The 20,715-nt window shown below is 37.5% G+C and overlaps 1 protein-coding gene across 1 annotated transcript in view; it reads left to right on the top strand.

The window, feature by feature from the left end:
* Positions 1–249: 249 nt before the first annotated feature.
* Positions 250–20,715, top strand: part of LOC139690098 (angiotensin-converting enzyme-like) — a 25,821-nt gene continuing 5,355 nt past the window's right edge. Inside the window, exons 1-6 of the mRNA XM_071587328.1 lie at positions 250–704; positions 16,859–16,967; positions 17,353–17,496; positions 19,736–19,927; positions 20,320–20,417; positions 20,532–20,701. Coding sequence (XP_071443429.1) covers positions 348–704; positions 16,859–16,967; positions 17,353–17,496; positions 19,736–19,927; positions 20,320–20,417; positions 20,532–20,701 — 1,070 coding nt within the window. The 5' untranslated portion in view covers positions 250–347. The remainder of the gene's footprint in view (positions 705–16,858; positions 16,968–17,352; positions 17,497–19,735; positions 19,928–20,319; positions 20,418–20,531; positions 20,702–20,715) is intronic.

The following is a 20,715-nucleotide window of genomic DNA, read 5'->3' as shown; positions in this document are numbered from 1 at the left end:
ACTACCGAAGCGGTAAATGTAGGAGGGGGTGAAGATGAGTGGGGAATGGATAAAAGGATGGGTGGGTGGGCGGGTTGGAGGGAGGGAAGCAATGAGGTGACCACAGAGAACAGCGACGAGGGAGAACGAGGGAGGGGGAGGGGAGCAAGGCAAGGAAGTGGCAGGTAAGAGGGGAGGGACGGAGGTAGGGTGACGGGCGGGGTGGCGGGAGAAAGGGTGGGGGTGGGGGCCGCTGTCGGTGGAAGAGAGGGAACATTAGAAACCTGCTTCTCTTCTTATAACTTCACATTCCTTATCTGCTCCCTATATAAGCGAAGCTTCAGCAAATACCCTGACCAGTTGTCGCCATGTCTACCAAGTGGCTGACGGTTTTCCTCGTCGGTCTCTCGTTGGCCGTCGCTGAAGTTCCCACGGAGGAAGAGTTGACGTCGTACCTTTTCGGTGGCTTCGAAGAAGCCGCTTCCAAGGCATGCAACCTACTGAACAAAGCTGAGTGGGGGTACAACACAGATGTCTCCAACCCTGACACCCTGAAGGCCCTTGAGAAGGAGACCGCGGCGTTTTCGGCATTCGAGAAGGAGCAATGGCTAAAATGGTTCAAAGGACTTAAGTGGGAAAGCTTCAAGAACGAAACGATGAAGCGGCAGATAAGGAAGCTGGCGGTACTCGGAGTAGCGGCTCTGGAACCCGAAGAACTGGCCAAGGTGAGAGCAATTGCGACTACTGTGTGAATGTTTCGGTGACAGGCTTCGTAATGTGTCCATAAGGATGTGTGCTTCTTTCCGAGGCTATTTTGCCGCAAGATTAAACAATAAAATAGGCGTTTAAAAAGCTAGATTGACTGCCACTCTGAAATGCATTACAACTTTACATCTATAAATGTCGACGCAATTCTTATGGCGAAGCTCGTGCGTCTTGCGACTCCGTTTTCAAGTAAGCACACATCAACTGATCAATTGCGCCACAGCGAAATCGTTTCGGGTCACTTCGCCCACTCACTCGTAACGTATAAAATCTGTGGCAATAAGATTTTCTACTGAAATAATCGTACAAGTTTCCATTCAAATGATGACCGAACTAAAGAGCAATGGAATTTTAAATTAGGTTTTTTCAGCAGTGAATGATTATTCAGTGAAATATTCATTTTTAATTAAATGCATAATATACCTTAAGAATGAAATTTTACTATTCTCGAAACGCGTTCTTGTTCAAAGAAACCTGAAGACTATCCGTGTTATCAATCGAGAGCATGGAACTTTAGATGTTAGATTGGAATTTAGAAATAAGATTATTTATTTTCCTTATATGAATTCATAAAGTCCAACGATTTATTCTCATTGACGGCAAATAATGACTACATCATTTACCATCTGCCTGTTGAATATATCAAATGCAATTTTAAATTTGTGTACCTTCTCCCCTCCCATTTCCAACGCACTCAACACATTTGTTGAGTACGTTCGCATAACGTTCATTTGTATGCGTAATGTACTACTTCCCTTGTGAATCGAATACCAAACAAGTGAATTCTGAAACTGCTCGGCTCAAGGTTTCGTAAATGGATAAATCTCAGAGTGATGCATATGTTAATTAGAGCTGTGAAAACAAATCAATTAGGAACGTTGGCATATCAATATACCCCCTAAATTCACATGGATACACATTAAATTTACAGGGCATTTTTCTACATGATACATATGCCGTTTAGTATTTGATCAAGAAAATCACCTGTTTTTCTCTGAGGGATGTTATCTTCCACAGACTTATTTTGTTGAATCGCAGCGATACAAAGAACGATTGCTCTTTAATGATTATGGCCTGATTCGACGCCATGTAACCTTCAGATAGGTACTTTTTGATACTTTTCACTTACTTTAAACCAGTCTCGCTTATACGTAACTAGGGCAATGGCATATTTACATAACAGGCTGAAGTTACACTTTCTGAACAGTCCTTTCCACTCAATACCACACTAGAGTGACATTACCGAGTAGTTAATTTTAACATTGAAAAAATCGTTAGTACATTTTGGTAAAACTAGGTCTTCCCATATATTTTCTCAAATTTAATTTTGAAACATTTGGTTATCTTCATTTAGTCAGAAATTCAAATCAAATTATCTTATGAGTGAAATAAGCGGCATCTCGATTGTTTGAGTATACGCGAAACTTTCAAGATGGCATTTATTTAGAATTGATAAGATAATATTATTTATTAGCGTCAGTGTATTACATTGCGCATGAGGAAAACTTGATGGACGATTTAAGTTTAATGAACTCCAGTGAATACGGATACCTTTATTGGCATATGATGGAACAATGTCGATTTAATTAATGAGTACAATCTACTTTGCAACTTGAAGTTTCTTCCCAAATTATCTAACAGTGAAGTACATCCAAAGTCTAGCTGCGGGAAAGAGTGAAAACAGAATCTTTATGGAAACGTGATCATTCCATAATGAACACCCAGGAGTTCAGCAAAACTTTTATTACAAACGATGAAAATTCAAATACAAATGATCGAAAAATAGGTATTATGCACTCCAAACTTTATTTCAAAGCTTCATGCCACCTATCAAGTACCCGTATTATATGAAAAACATTAAAGAGCATATAAATGTAAGAGCTACTTGTTGAAAAACGGCCCACATGCACTACACTGCACCGATATAAACAAAATCCGGCAAAACTTATGCCAAGCACTGATAGGACAGCACCCAGTCCATGACCTTGTCACTGCTCTTCGTGACCAACTTTAATGGGAAAGGTTTACACATGAATAATTAGCGAAAAGATTACATCAAGTCATCACCTATTTATAACCGTCTAATGTGAAGTTTGCTCTTGCTGCATGTAACAAACTCATACGTCTGACGTCGTGTTGAGATGAAATAGTGACCGTTGAGATACATCCACAAAATGCTCCGTCCAAACGACAGAATAGACTGGCACCCTTAGCAATGAAAGGCTATGAGGTAGATGGGTTTTCAATGGGTTTTAAGGGTCGAGAAATGGCTAATTGTAATATCTTGACAATCGGAAGAAAACCTCTAAGGCGATTGGTTCCACCTAGTAGGGATATGGTTTCAATTATTATGGTGCTTGGACAACAAAAAGACATGCCACTAACATGATAAATAAAGTTCATAAGACGAATTCCATTGGTTAGGTCTCCTCGAAAAACACGAGTGCTGCTAGTCTGCCAGAAGCGCCATTCTTCATCTTGCAGTATTTCCCAAACCAGGTAAAAATTTGAAGGATTTTTTTTTAAAACGCGAAGGTAGATTGCCAGATAAAACCAACCAGAATACTATATAATTTTTTGGAAAAAATTATTTTTTTATTTTTCATCTTGAGATTCTCGTAGACGCCATTGTTGCAGATCATTACTCAAAGAATTGAGATTCTGGAACTGATTGATGTCGATTTAATGGAAGAATAGGTAAAAAGCTAGGCGGCCCAAGGCTACTGACAATATATGAAATTTCAATGGCGTTATCATACCCCCATTCTGCCTTTCTTCGTAATAACATGAAAACTGGTATGGTACGGCTTCCAGAATATATATGATATTATTTGTTACATTATGCATTTCGAGTTGTTTTTGCTATAACGGTAAATCTGCAAGGAACATTTCAGGTCTTCACTTGGGATTTTCTAGCCTCACAATCGAAACACCTGGAGTACATCGTACATCGAGCTGTTTGTCCCTATTTCACGGGTTTTCTAGGTACTTCAAGGTGGACTGAAGATTAAGCAACGTAAAGTAGGCTGGTAAAATTTGGGACAAAAATTAGATATATTTCCATAAAAAAATAAGAAGAGCACAAAGATGGATGCTACATGTCTATTTATTATGTAACGTGAGTACACATTAAAAAGTAAATTCTTCACTTCTGTCACATTCTAAAACTTGAATTAATTGATATTGAATCGAAAAATATAATGGTATTTGGGATATGGTGAAGATATTTTATCATCATCAAGCAATAGTTTCAAAGAAAGGAACACCACCACATTATTCAACTCAAAGTTTGGTTTTGTAGACGAGTTAAGAGCTATTATTAAAACAAATGGCATGTTAAATTCATACACTCATGTTAGGGATGCTTTCACTTCCTTTTGCCGTCTGTAGGACACAGGAAAATCATGCAGCTTGAGTGTGCCCTGAGGCATCATCCATCAACATCCGATCACTGTGCCCACCACACTACCACGTCGCCACGGTAGTAGGAAAACGAAAGCCTTTTTCCAGGAATATAACATGGATACCAGTGTTGCATTTTAAAGCCTGCACTTCGATTCGTTCGTTAAGGAAAATTTTAACCTACAGTTTATTCTGACGTTCGTAAGGGAAACACAGGGGGGCATCACCCCCCCCCCCCCGTAAATTTTCTACCCTTGCACACATTTCAGATGATTCATTTTATTATACCAGCAACAAAAATATTGGGGAAAGGGAAGGTAATGCCTTATGAAGAGGCTACGTTTGTCCCATATAGAGTCAACCTACCTACCGCTCATGACAACACGTTAGGAGAAATCAGTTGCCGTTTTTTTAGCTCTCGTATGTCAACGAGGCTGTATCTACATTCTAAGCGAGCTAAAATTTCTGAAATTTTGTACGAACCTAGGCTTTAGTAGGCTTTTATTTCAGTCGAATTTAAGCGGGAAATTCCCCTATGCCATTTATTCCACATCTATGCATGGTCAAGGTGAAAGCTAATCGGCGGACTTGAACGCTTCGCTTCTTAGCAGAGAATGCTATTCGGAAGAGAAAATATCAATAGCTTTCCGTTTTGAATTAATTGTTTTGACTTACGCGTCAAGAACCTTGTTTTATTTCATATAGGAAATAAATTCTTATAATTAATGCTTACCCGAGAATTTCGATTCAGAAGAATTGTGAGAACTAGTCCACAAGCACAAAAGTATAATCGCATATTCAAATTTTATTCTTCGCTTTGCATATTTTCTCGACATAAAAATTTTGAGAAAAAAATGATGCCCCCGATGTACCATTGACGTTTAATCATCCTTGTAATAGACGGGAAAAATTTATGTTTCTGATTGATTATACCGTGATTGTCCAGTGAATAGAGCAACTGCCTGAGTGACTGGGCAGCTGACCGGAGGGCCAGGGTTCGATTCCAGGTGATGTCTCTGAGTCCCTTAGCATCACTTAAGCTCTGTGATATTTCGAGTAACCGTTGGGACACCGCGGCAAAAGGACAGCGGACAGGACCGCCACCCTATCCTGATGCGTGAATTGCACACGCCGTCGGGCTTGGTACGAGGTGAGCTCCTTCACCTTCCAAGCCAACCTTCGGGTTGATAACTAACTGAATAAAGAATATTGAATTCAATTTATTTTTGCACTAAGTTTAACCAAGTTTTCAAAACAAGAAACTCAACGAGAAAATATTTTATACCGATTTATCGCTATGGATATATTTTTTTAGAGAATACCATCATCAAAATAATTTTCTTTTGGTGGCCAACGTTCAGGATGGCTCTTTTGAAAAAAGACGCTACAAATTATTGGCGGATATTGCAACTACGGCCGATATCTCCGGCGTCAATAAAAATAGTTACCTACGTTACTCCTCATCATCGAATAATCACATACATGCAAAGTAGAAAATAATTCCCATATAGCACAGTTCTTCTGACTCAGAATGAAAAAATACTGTTTTCAAGGAAACAGGAAACGGGTCGAAAAGAGTTTCTACTTACTAGAAAACCGCAGCTAACATAAAACGTTCCAAATGGTTTTCAATTTGGCCATAAAAACTCGTGGACATGTTTTTTAATACCTACCCTAATCAAGTCGTTAAAAATTCAAGAGAAAACGTTGTACAAGTTATTTTTTTTTTAGACCGCGCATTTGAAACTATTCGAAATATTATACGCCTTGCAGAAAAACGTTTTAAAAATGGGAACATTGCATCATACATGTACTTCCCGCGTTTCCGCTCTTCCTCCATCAATCTAGTCACAGAAACGCCCACGCACGAGTCACGGAAACAAATGCAGGGAAACTGTTTTCATCAACCACACTTTTATTAATGTTTTGAGGTTGAATGAAATCTTGACCAGTGCATGTTCCTGTGAATACAAATAATTTATATTATTTTAAGCTTATGGCAATAATTCGTTTTTGCCATTGGCGCAGATGTCTGTATCCCCACGATAAAAGATCCGTACTGATTTCAGGCACTTTCGAACATAACTTGCACTTACAGTGACTTCGAACAAAAATCTTAGTTGAATTGTTGGATAAACGTATGTCATCTCTAAATATATACGAGTACACCAAAAGCATTTCCGTCATGGACGAGGAGATAAGTTGATCAACGGAGGATTATGTAGAGATACTGCCTATCCTGGTGTATAAGATTGCGACTATAACTGATACAATAATTGCCCCTTTTTTCAAAAAAACATTGCCATAAATTTTTCAAGCATAGCTCTATTTGAAAGTCGGGTTACTATCATTTCGTATGATTCGATTAAGCTTCAATGTTTTCAGTCCAATTTCACGAAATATATGATGGAACAAAACTTTTTTATTCGTTGAAATGTACAGCTGAGCATTAAAAGTTTTGTTAATTAAGTAATTCTACAAGAATGACTTTTCAATCACATTCTAATGAATTAGTCAGTGAAATACTTTGTCGCTGGACATATTCAACACGTACACAAGTGCGTTCCAATGTACATAGTAATACCAATATTGGTTATAATATTGGTAGTAACCGTAAAACATAATTCTGTGAAAGTTGGTAAGCCGTTTCAAAAGATGCTCCTTGAATGAGTGCTTTGTGAGCCTACGGATCTGAGCTAAAAAAAGCTAAATAAAGACAGTGTAAGTTTTTCATTCAACCGGAAAAAATTTTCCGCCAACCTGGTAGGGAACATTCGTATTGGTTATTACATAACATGGACCACACCAGTGGCTGGGCAATCGTGTTGTCAATGCAGGAGGAACGCTGGGAAAAACATTGTTTTCTTGGTAGAAAATATTCCCGATGGACTCAAACTTTTAAAAACGATTGAACACGATATAAGATCGGCTGTGAGCGTTTCAACAACCACATACGTTGTTTTTTTTAACTCTTAAAAGCAATCCCGTGGAATTATTTCCGAAGGAAAAAAGAAACGTTTTGAAAACGCAATACTAATGATTAAAACTTATTTGTGAAATCTAATAGATACGTACGTGAAGTTTGTGATGCGTGGGCATTTTTTTCTGTTTATGAACTTTAAGAGACGGGAACTTAATCAAACATTACGCACATAATAATTCAAACCTCAATCTTTTTCCAAGTTATTTCCTCGAAGCGCAGAGTATTTTCACTTTCCGAGGCTCAACGGCGTTTATCACACTACTTCATTTTTCAAGTCCGCGGATATCAAGAAGCGAAACACGTGAAAGTAAAAATGACGCGGAAAATAGATTTAATATTACACAGTACGGTAAACAAAGCGTCGGGTGAGAAGAGCTGATATCAAGAAAAAACTTATAAAATTTCCTGAGCTCCTAAGTCGTAAATGGTGCAAGAAACTAAGTTCAACGGCCAAATCAGCGCATTGGTTTCTTTTCATTATATTGGCATAATTTCCTGATTTTTAAAATAAACATATATTATGTAACAAAAAAGGCTAAAAAATAGCATTTGATAACTTACTCCCTAATATGATTGCCCACTTTTTAACTTAAAAGCCGAAAGCTCCTTAATAGCTTACCAACTGAAAGAGTCAAAGAGAGTTACGGGAAACTTAAAGAATATATTCTATTGTTTCAGGCTTCACTTCGTGGAAGTAATTGATATCCATTATTGAAATAGAAAGAAAGACTCGTACTTTTCCACAGATTTTCCACAAACTTAAAGAGATCAACTTCATCGCAGGCAATATTCTAAACGTCTCTCATTCAAGCCTAAAGGATATAATTGATGCCTACTAAACCTCGGAGGCTTTCCTGTGATATCATACCGTTTAAAAAAAGAAAATATCATATATAGTTCTAAATTATGAGGATATTATATAATGTCTCCAAAATTTTAACTAAGGATATAGGTTTTTCCCTAGCGTCATTTGAGGCATGTTATATTGTCCAAAAAGTCAATTGTCCAACTGAAAACAATTTTGTTCATTTTCACTTCAGGAAACAAAAAGCTAAAAATCAATCTGACAAAACAGTAAAAATTAAATTTCCCTACCAGGATCTTTTCACCAGAAGGGTCATTTTCACACTGTGATATTGATAATAAGTTAAAAAGGGGAATATTGGAGACTACGAAGGAAGGGAAGTCCTGATTACCCATTAATGCAATCCTTATGATCAGACTAAATACGATCGCACAGTTTAGCATTTAACCCTTTTGCACTGAATCAATCGAAAAAGTAATTTTAGAAAATTAATCCTTAAAAAGGAAATGTTTTAGGCCTGTATAACATCGAACGGTCACTTTTCCGACAAAATGAGTTACATTACGCTAGCAGCGTCCAATACAAGGTTCTATCTTACTCAAGATGTTTCTTCTTCCCTTTAGACCCCTAACACTAACGGTGTTAGATCTTATCCCGTGTTCGAACTAAGGCCCGTATTAATCGTATATCAGTATATATTTTATAGAGTGACTAAATCCTTGCGCATGGGAAGAATGTGTTTAAGTGACAAATGTGGGAGGGAGGATGGTGGATTGGGAGAGGATCGGATATCATATGAAAAAGGGGAAGGTATGAGGCTGGTGTTTATGGATTTGGAAAAGAATATAGCCAATGGAATCTACTCTAATGAACTGAAAAATAAATAGAATAGGAGAGAGAGAGAGTTAGGCGGAGTTTAAAAGACTGAAGACAAATAGATTAGATTTTGGGGAATGGGAGGAAAATTTTGTCGTGACGATTTCCAGTTCCTATATTTTCTCGCCTAAGCATTTTTCGCGAAACGGCGAGGATAAAGAGACCGTGTTCATTATCTACACTTTTGACAAGGCCAAGGCATCCACCTCTCGTACATCCTACCTGAAAAGCATGCCGAAAGTCAGCGGTTCTCAGCGATTTACGTGGGGTCAGACTTGAGGGACGAAATAACTCTGCCTTGTGCGTATGTCACTGAGATAAGTGTAGGGGCAGATCGGTCTGGTTTTACAGGGTAGGTGCCTAAATGCCTACTTAGCGAGAAACGGGCAACATTTTTCCTAAAAGGCCTTTTGAGAGGGATGACTTCCAGTGGATGAGTGTGGGCAGGTACATTTACAAGTATACGAGGCCTATCCAATAAATACGCAAACTGGTGCAATCTGGCGGCCATGACGCGGACTATAACCCCGCACACTAGCGGCGACAGTTGCCTGAGGCCCAATAAGCCGTATGTGCCTGGCGGATCGTCGAGCTGTGCGTATGGTGCCAGTTATTTTACTTTCAGTTGTCCTTGTTTTTACTGTTTGTCGAAAATGGACATAGACGAAATCGCAGAGCAACGAACCATTAACTTTTATGGTGAAGTGCGGTAAAAGTTATCAAGAAATTACTTAAATGTTGACAGCTGTCTAGGGTGATAATACTCTGAAGAAAACATCCGATTAAATCAAACCAAAAAATCAAGAAAAAGCCGATTTAAAATCAAAGTCATGATCCTGGTTTTCTTTGATGTCGAAGGTGTAGTTCAACATGAATTTCTTCCTGAAGGGCAAACAGTAAATGCTGAGTTCTACCGTACAGTTCTCAAGCGTTTGAGAGATGGCGTGCGTCGTGTGCGATCAAATTTGACTCAAGGCGATGGATGGATCCTTCACCATGACAATGTACCTGCACATCAGCATTGATTATTCGCCAGTATCTGGCAAAAAAATTCAATCACCATCCTTGACCATCCTCCTTATTCGCCCGATCTCGCCCCCTGCGACTTTTTCCTCTTCCCAAAATGCAAAAATGTGATGAGGGGACATCACAGGATGGACACAACAAAGCAAGAAACGACGAGGGAACTGAAAAGCCTAACTGCCGAGAACTTCCAAGGGTGCTTTAAACAGTGGAAAAGAAGATAAAATAAGTGCATAGCAACGAATGGAGGGTACTTTGAAGTGGACAAAATTGATTCAGACTAAATTTTGCAAAATAAAGTTTTAATGACTTCAGTTCGTGTATTTATTGGACAGACCTCGTACACACTGTGAACGTCCAAAACGTATTTCCGCGCGTGTGAAAGAACAACGTAGGGGAGAATATTATTTTATTTCGGATACCATTGGTAATGGGGGTCTGTACTTTCGGCAAAAGCTTCTTCTACCTTTGGCGAGAGCTTCATCTAACACTATCACAACTTTCTTGCCCAAGCTATTAAGAGGCCGAGGTTCGGAGTTGGAGATATTTGTATGTTTTTCTATTGAAGATTAAGTTTCAATATATTGAAAATAATCTTAATCTCCCGTTAATTGGCGGAAAAATCGTGCGAATGAATTTAGGGCATGTCAGCACACAATAAAAATGTTGGGGAAAACTAGCAAATAGAATTTGGGACGAAGAATTTGGTTCATATTTTCAAAAAAATTTTGATAAAGTTGAAAAATGAAAGCGTTTCAGCACCTTGTGTGACATATTTTAAAGTGTAATTTCGCAAATGTTAGGAATGTGTGGAATGGTTTATTAGATAGAAATGCTGAAACTACGCAGCGTATGGATTTAAGTAATAAAAGCCGTGCCCGGGTTGTACAGAGATCATGATAAAATTACTTATGATTTCGGTAATTACTGCGTTATAAATGATTGAAACTGCTCCTTAATATTCTAGGAATAATTTTATGTCTCCCACTTTTTATCAAATTCACGCACGCTCGTTGAACTATAGCCCCGCTCACTGCTTTAAATGTAAGCTACCTGTATGTTATGCTATAATGCGATCATTTTTTGTAAATTTTATCTTGAAATAGTGTGTGATGGGTTTGACTCGGTTGTTCAATGCGAGAAGCGATTTGATTAGATCTCCGATTTCTGTAAAAATCAAATTGCTAAAAACAAATAACTGAAACACTCGATTCCTATGTTTCAGGTTGGTTAATTAACGAGAGGATGGTAAAAAATATTAGAAAGGAATTACCTCATACTGTTTAACCCAAAAGAATATATCTGTAAAGTTAATTAGAATTAAATATGAGAACAAAAATGTTTTCCAAATATAATTACTCTAATTCAAACGAAATAAAATGAATTAGCTTTGTTTCAACGCTTATTATAAATTTTCTCTGGTTCATTTCACATTACTAACCGAACATATTTTGACTTTTTATTACGCTGTTAGGATATAGCAATGATACATACTTTTTTATGGGCAATACATTTAACATTAATCTCCTCTCTCTGGATGCAGCCAAGGTATTAATATTAGAAAATTGTTAATGGCATCGCGATTTTATTTTCTGATAATACCTTTTTCTACATTATAGGCTACCTGAAATCACAGCACGTAATAAATTGCGTCGTACATAGACGAACTTTACACTTGCATAGGTGTTAAATTGAAATTATCTCTTTGAGAATCCTCTCAGAATATACAAACAACTACAATTCCTTGATTCCTTTAGGGGACAAGAAAATATCATGCCAAATCTAGAACAGAGCCACTTTTTTAAATTAACCAATATATTTCGGTTAGAATCTTGGATGATTATTGACTGACATAGACAGGACGTCAGATACGTAGTTTTAGTAACGGGACAACTACAGAATAGTAAAATCTGCGCTTGAGATTTCACAGGAAGATCTGGCAATAGAAAAATTGCACAACTTGTAAAATTTTAACGGATGTCTGAAATCGTCAACTGGATGGGACCCCGGAACCTAGAGTAAGCAGCCGAACTAGTCCGTCACGCCGTCCTTGATGCATGTACATGTATTTGTCCAAAAAAAAGATAATCACAAGAAAATATATAGAATCAAAGAGGAAGTGAAGGAAACTACATACCTAACTTATAAGGTAGAGAAATGAACGGATCAAGGCGAGGGCCAAGAAAAAGAGAGCAAGGTTTTATTAATAATTCATCACTCTATTGAATACGCTCCATTACCGTAATAATCATAAAAAGGAATTCGTTCGGAAATGATCCTCGATTGTGGATTTTTTGGCCCAAGTACAATTATCCAAGTAATGGTGGGATACTTTTCGAGGAAAACAGACGGAATCCTTTCTCGGCTCGCCGTACAGAGTTTAATGGTTATCAAGCTAAAATATTTTTCACACTTAATATTTAAAATATTTTTTTAAGATAATAAAAAAATAGGGTAAATATTAAAATATTCTATAATCTTCCGCTTATAGAAAAATGGTCCTTAAATGTCCCTTTCTTCCCCGAGGACGTTTCCAGGTCCGGTCAGTGAGTAGGGAATGTTGACCGTGTGAACAGATACAAATCGAAAGGTTAGAAGGGAATGTACATGTAGGGCGGACTGATATCTCGTTTGCGATGGGATGAAGGAGATAACGATAGGGAGATGATAAAAAATCATTATCTACTAATGACTATAAGTTCAAACGTCACTTAGTGGGGCTTCTTTCCTGCGAGAAAAACAAATTCAATACTTATGACTGCTGAGTCGTTTTTATCCTTAAAATGAGTAACGTTAAAGGTTTTACGTAAATAAATAGATATATAGCAGATACATATTATAGTTTCGGTAATGTTTGCAGAATATAATTTCTACAGATTCTATATGTGTATTTTTTAAAAGGCCTCATGTCCGTCCGTATTCTGGTTGGATATTAAATATCATCCGCACCCAACTCCCACAACTTATGATTTTTATTCAACTATTTAAATGTTTTTCGTATATACATTATGCATATGACTACAGATTAAGCTCAAGGTGCCTAACAAAACGATTAAGGATTTTTCCTTCAAAGTTCATTAAGTGTAGTTGCATTCCCGTATTGTGCGAGTTGTTGGGATGAGATTGTCCTCGAATATTGCAATATACGTATACCTTCCTCTGCATGAGTCACGCGAGAATTGTGTGCTTTTCATTTCATGTATGGGTACATGCATGAATGCTTCCTTGCAATCATTTCTGCAGCGTTTAGTCTCCTAATTAATCACCATAACAGAACTGTAAACTTACAAACGTGGGGTTCCCAACTATTAAACTTTCCCCAACTAGCCCATTTACGCGTAACAGTACCAAACATAGCAGATTCTCCAAAATGGTCATCACGCTGGTAGTTGTCGCATTTCCTCAACGCTTAGACGACGTTTGCAAGCTTTTTTCAAGTAAAACAAAAAGCGATACCGCTGAAACGTTGGCAGATTTATTTCTAAGTACAAAAACTGTTTTGAATGACTCTATTTCGTGATATTCATGTGTGTAAATGAAATTCGTCCCGCAGTAACCGCGAACAGGACCGTGTTAACTGCCTGTAGTTTCGAATAATAAAAGTGAGGTTTATTACAGGATTTCTTTTAGGTACTCTCGCAATGAAGGACAAAATATTCACGACGATGAATTATACGCCAGGAAAAAGTAAGATATTCCACACCATCAAATTTCAAACGTAAACTGAACTCGTGACGTTAAAAAAATGCACCTTAATATTTTCTGAAAACTTGTATCTAATACGTTGAAAATTTAAGACCACAAAGCGATGCGGGAATCAAAATCTAAAAAGGAAATTGAAATAACCTACGGCTACTTTCTACCCGGATGCAGGTACTCGCCAATTAATTTTCCAAGTTTCCATGAAACTCCTAGGCGAAAGTAAGGCGTGAGAAACTTGTATCTATGATACATTAAAAGTCGGCACAGGACTTTTGATTAAAATTTAATTGGAATAATTATTTTTTTTCAGAAATCAGCGTAACTTTGCGGTTTCATTACATACAAGTTATTTAACACTATTTTACAATTACCGTAAAACAATATAGTTCCCTTAAAGGAAGTACCGTATTTATCTATACGATAAATAAGATACACTATGAGGTTAGTTTATTCAGGCCTAATCGGACTGGGCTCTCCGTTCACGAATCGGTGGATCACCAAGGGTTTGCGATTACTACGGATATAGCTGTTGCAGATGATAACCGTGAATTTTAGATGAATGATGAACTTGAGTTGTGCACATGCAGTAGGTCATCCTCAACCCGAATAGGGCCCTTGAGATTATTATCAGGCCTCGGAGGTACCACCATTGTACATACGTACATTGAGGTCATCGATGAGCATATTTTTGACCACTGAAAAGGTTGTCACTGCGTCTTATTATGCCGTATGGGCAGTGAAAAGTGAAGGGACGCAGAGATGATGACTTTTGTTTTTGGAAAAAAATGTTTCTAATTGAGAGATAAACGAAAAAATAAGGCAAAGATGGAAATAGTAGTGTGTTTCCACTATACATGCTGCGTTATTAAAAATAGGAGAAAAAATGATCAGGGTTGAAAACAAACCCTTGGGAATTTCTGTAGACCAGCTTCACTCTTTTGTACTACAAGCATTGTAAGAGCATTGAAGGCGATATGACTAGTACAATTGGCCTGTGCGTACTTCCTGGATAATTCTACGGTCGTGTATTTGAATCCCGCCGATTGGACGTGGATGTTGGTCAAGGCACGATGGATTATCATGAGTGTAGTGGCCTGGTTTTCCAGTATTGTTATGCCTGTCAACGGCTGCCCTTTGGTGTTCGTGTTTCTTCTTTATAAAAAAGGAGGTAGGTATTGAAAGACAGTGTACGCGTGATATTGGGCTGCCAAAGCGTAGCCCATTTCGGATGGGTGCTTTAATACTTGCATGTACATGCGCGTGCTCAGCTTACTAGCTTACTCAAATTGACCCATAGCTTTAGCGGCAAGGACAAACGACAGATAACGCAATCCATTCACAACCTACGTGCAATTCAAACAATCGGCGCGCCAATAAAGTGATGCAATGGCCTGCCAGAGGAAATTCGGCCAGCCCTTATCTGCACGACGGGCGATTCGTATTCCTTCAAAAGGCTTGTTTCGACAGCCCCTGCGCCAAAATGTGATGTCTTCGACTTGGAATCAATTTTATCATTTGGTCAATCGGGGCGAAAGGCTTTTGGTGACGCATTTGAGCGTCACATTTCTTAAGCCGAGAGAAATATACTACCTTTCTTTTGAATGCCGTTGATTCACGCATGACGGTACCTTACTTATTTAGGCAACCTAGCGTACAGTAAAATATGTTTCCTTGATGTAATCCTTGCCTTGACTTTGGGTCATTGATTCTACGACCGTGCGCGTCAATGTTATATAAGAGCGTGTCAATAAAGAAATAGGGTGCCGGGACTGTAAATGTTTAAATCTCGCCCCAATCAAGTCGATAAGTACTAATAACGGGCGCCAACGACGGAGGCTTCAAAGAGAATCCCTATAATAGACACAACACTTACAACTTGAAAGTAGTTAGAATTGCATGACTGCACACCGATTTTACAGAAACTTTCATCGGTGGTAATTAATTATAATGATAGTGATGTGCTCCTGAAATTTTATCTTTATAAATACCAAATGACGCTGCAACCAACTAGGCAAGGTTACCAACTATAAAAAACAGGATTTCTTTCAGGTTTAATAAATTATTGATATTATTTAGGAGGTTTGAATAAAAAAGCATTTCCTGTTGTGAGTCAACATTCTCAAGGTTGAATGGTTTTCACTGGAGATGGTAAATAATATCACAGTTAAAGGATCCACTCGCATGTTGTATCACCTGTAATTACATAATAGTGTCTCCCTAATAAAGTACCTATCATAAAGAAAAAATTTTGAATGTCAAGCGAGCCCGAAACATTATATTACCTACTGACTTCAATTCTTAAATTTAGGCAAGTAAAACGTATACCTAGACGAAACAAGGTGTGATAAAAAAAAAGACCCGACTGATTTTATTCTGCGCAAACCGTTCAACGGATCGAAATGAGACACAGTGCGCCATCTAGCGACACATGTGGCGACTAAAACGAGAGGTGTTGCGTTTGTTTACGTCGAGGAGTTGCGTTTGTTTACGCAGCAGCAGCAGCGGTACGTATCTTAACCTGTTCGTCGCCGCGTACAACGGCAGCAATTAAGGAGCCAGAGGAACAGCGTGTGTGCGTGAAATTTTGCTTCCAACTTGGCAAAAGTGCTACGGAGACATTTGGAATGATTCAGCAAGCCTTTGTTAATGAAGCTGTGAGTCGAAGCCAGTGTTTAAAGTGGTACAGTCGTTTTAAATCGGGCAGAACATCGACAGATGAAGATTCGCGAACGGGGCGGCACTTCCACTTAGACAGACCCCAACCATTGCAAATTGGTGAAAAATTTGGTGCGGGCAAATCGCCGTTTAACTGTTAGAGAGATAGCCGAGGAAGTGAACATTAGTTTTGGATCCTGTCAGACAATTTTGACTGACATTTTGGGCATGACGCGCGTCTCACCAAAATTCGTCCTGCGGGCGATTCACACGGCGCTGATCGTGACAGAATTTTTCGCCAGAATCGGAACTTCCCTTATCCCGCAGCCACCCTACTCTTCAGACGTGGCTCCATCAGACTTAATTGTTTCCAAAGTTAAAATCAACCTTGAAAGGGCACCGATTCGACTCTATTGCGGAAATTAAAACCTATTGTACGGCGGACCTGTAGAGAATCCCTAAGGCGGCTTACCAGGCAGGGATCGAGAGCTGGAAGAAACGTTGGCAAAGGTGTGTCGTCAGCCAAGGCATGTGCTTTTAGGGCGACAATTTCAATTAAGCTGTATCCGTCGAAATGAACAATTCATAAAATCAGTCGTCTTTTTTTGAACACACCTTTTATACCTACGTGGCTTTCGGTAAATATATATTTTATATTTATTTTACAGCTGAAGAAATTGGAAAATGTTATGACTGGAGTTTATAGTACGGCAAAGGTGTGCCCATATAAAAATCCCAACTGTGATATAACTAAGGAGGGCCTATCTTTGGACCCTGGTAAGTTTGCAATGAGCTCAAAATTCAATTATATTTCATTACCATCTTTCTGATACTGAAACTTCTTACTGTTATTATGGTTTATATATATATATATATATATATATATATATATATATATATATATATATATATATATATATATATATATATATATATATATATATAGGATAAACACATACATTATATATATACTATCTCTTTTCCTTATATATGCATCCAGGTGAATGAATTTGTGTGTATATATATATACATATATATAATACCATTATATATCTAATGACATTTTTTATTATGAGGAGTATCATTTTCAGAATTTTTCAAAAGCATATGTACATAATGGTGAGAGATAAAGCTCATATAAGCTCTGGTGATATTTTTTCAGAACTGGAGAAGATAATGGCATCCAGCAGGGATTATGATGAGTTACTATATGTATGGAAAGGATGGAGAGATGCCACTGGAGCAAAAATGAAGAATGACTACCAATCATATGTGGAATTGAGCAACAAGGCTGCCACCCTAAATGGTTAAAACTATTAATTAATTGCAAATGAACATTTCCAAAAATTATGAGTATACACCTATGCAACATTGGGCTTACAATTTTTACTTTGCACCATAAACACAGTTAACAACCCAAAGGTCAGTTTGATAGGTGATGGTAGATGTTCACCTAATACTAAGCCCAATGCCATGTAAAATTCACACATCAGAGTAGGAGGGCCAGATCCTTTCCATGTGCCACCTATGGTTTCCCAGGAAGTTCTGATACCAAAAAAAATCACACAGCTCGGGTGAAACTGAGGTGCCCAGAGAGGTGTGAATCGAATCTGGGCCCCGCTGTCAGTGATCAAATGCTCTACCCCTGGAGTAACACTTCCTCATTCACTTTGTACATATGCAGTATTAATGTTATCTATAGGATACCACAAGTATTGCCATATTAGACACAATTCATTTAATAAACTTAAGCCTAAATAAATAGGCATTTCTACATGTAAATGCCTTCTGTTTTTTATGAATTCCAAGAGAAGCAATCGGCATTTAAATCTAACATCAACAACATCACTGTCAATACTTAAAATCTTCCTAAACTGTGCTATGTGTACACAAAAGGGATCCCAAAAGTGGAGCTATCAACTCGAAGGTTGTTTTGGTAGCCAAGGATAGAGCTCACCTAGTACTAAGCCATCCATATGCGGAGTGCGAAATTCATCCATCAGCATAGGGGGACCAGTTCCATTCCCTGTACTGCCAATAGCTACCAAGGAAGACTGGCACCCCTAAAAATCACACAGCTTGAAGGATGCAGAGTTTGCCCAAATGCATCACCTGGAATCGAACATAGGCCCTCTTTATCAGCAGCTGAGTGCTCTATTCACTGAACTACCACAATATCCCTCACCAGGGATACTTAAAGGCAAATAACCAGTACAGGTATGAAGAGGTTAGGATGAATCAGAAAATTAGGAGGAGATATTAACATGTAAAGTAATCAATCTATCATGCAATTTTTGAGATTATAATGATTGCTGAGTACTTACATGTACATCAGATTTTTTATTCTGAGTCTTTAGTTATGAAATCAAGACCCAAATATGGTATAAATATCCACTGAGTACATGAAATGTTAACATAAAATATAAGCCAAAAGGAAATAAAAAAGATTAAATGTAATAAGAAAAAATGAGAAAACAAATGAATTTTTTAGATTTTTTGGTCCCAACTTTTAAAATCCTTGTTGAATAATACTAAAAGTAATAACAGAAATGAAAAACTTAAGGCTTCACTGAAGTGGGGTGACATTAATAATGGTGAGACATTTTTTGTCCCAGAACCACAGAGAAGTCTTGATTAAATCCTTAGATACCATATTTTACAATAAAAAAGAAACATTTTAAAGGGCATTAGTTTAATCATTCACCATTTTGAGAGCCAAACAATCCATTGTTATTTTGTGACTTTCAATGATATAGGCTGGATTAAGGTTAAAGACAAGGGTAATATAACAATACCTACCATTTACTGATGTCCTTCCTCCTGAAAAATAAATTTGTATTTATATAATGACTGTGGTTTTAGGCATCTGTAGCATTTTTGTTTACACCTCATGTCTCTCACACTCCAATTTTCACTAATAATGGTGAGAGATAGAGGCCTTGGTGCAATCAATTCCTGATATTGTGGTCTACAATTAGTGTAAGCTCAGAAACAAAAATTCTTCATAATTAGTAACACCTGCATGTCACACACAGCCAGGACCAAGAGCATCAGCTTCAAAAGCCTCAATTCAATCAATTATCACTAGGGAAAATCTGATTAAGTACATGATGAAAATATATTTAAAAATTAAGAGGCTCTAAAATGGTTAATTCCTGCACATCATTTTTTTAAATTTCAAATGCCTTATTAAGGGTAAGCATAAAACAATGGGCGTCATGAAAAATCAATGGAAATTGGTACTGGAAGTATATTAGTGGGGGCTCAAAAGAATACAAAGTGTATTCTTTTGCATTATGGATCACTTCCACAAAGTAAATCTGGCAACTACATCATATACCACTGAGAGGTTTTATTTCTACACTCATCATCATTCATTTCAACTTTCAATCTAAAGTGAAATACACAATCTTTTCATTTGACAACTATTCAAGATGTTAACTGCAAACTCATTTCCAGTTACTTTAATTTCATCATTAAAGAAATTGAGCTCCACACCTATTTGTTTTCCCTGTTTCATTCAAATACACTTTCTATTCTGGCAGGTTTTGAAGACATGGGAGCCATGTGGAGAGATGACTATGAAGATGAGAACTTGAGGGCTACAGTTAAAAGATTGTGGTCTGAATTAGAACCACTCTACTTGAAGATCCATAGATACACAATGCGCAAGTTAAAGGCAATATATGGTGATCGGATGGATGACTCTAAAGGCCTGATACCAGCACACTTGCTTGGTAAGTGAAACGGAGCACTTACTGGATATCTGAGAATTTTGCTACAGTGGCTGAAAGAGGTCAAACAAATTATTTTGGCACATGAGAAATAAGATAGAGCATTTTTTTAGATAAATCATAAGTCATTTAGATAAATAAAATATTTCTGTTATTATTATTGCTACTATCTGGCCTGTTTTCTCCCACTACCCTCCCATTCAATATTCATCCCCCTAAATGATCATTTTCAATAGCACGAATATTGGCTTTATTAAGGTACATATTATGGAAAATGCTTCCTTACATATTTATAGTCTAAATATAAATTAATAGGCATCAATACTGAGTCAGTAACTAATGTGACCAATCATGACTAAATCTTGTTCATAATAATGTTGTCAATATATTTTTAGGCAATATGTGGGGTCAGGCATGGGACAATTTGGAGAGTATTTTGCGGCCATATCCAAATGCAACAGCAGTTGATGTAACAAAAGCACTGAAGGAACAGGTCATTATTTCTTATTTACCATTATTATTTGAAAAATAAATTATCTTATATTTTAATACATGAAGTAATTTTTAGCATTGTATTTAATGTGGATTCACCTGTTTTGAATCAAAGGGTTATGACGTTCGCAAGATTTTTGTCACATCAGATGAATTCTATGAATCCCTTGGACTCCCTTCAAGTGCAATGTCATATGGTGATAAAGCAGTAATTGAGAAACCAAAGGACCGTGACATTGTCTGCCATGCATCTGCTTGGGACTTCTGTGATCGCACTGACTTTAGGTAAGTTCATATAT

The sequence above is a fragment of the Hetaerina americana genome, unplaced genomic scaffold (genome assembly GCF_022747635.1).
Source record: "Hetaerina americana unplaced genomic scaffold, ioHetAmer1.1.p SCAF_3, whole genome shotgun sequence".
In the NCBI taxonomy this organism is placed as follows: Eukaryota; Metazoa; Arthropoda; class Insecta; order Odonata; family Calopterygidae; genus Hetaerina; species Hetaerina americana.
This window is presented reverse-complemented; position numbering and strand designations above follow the sequence as displayed.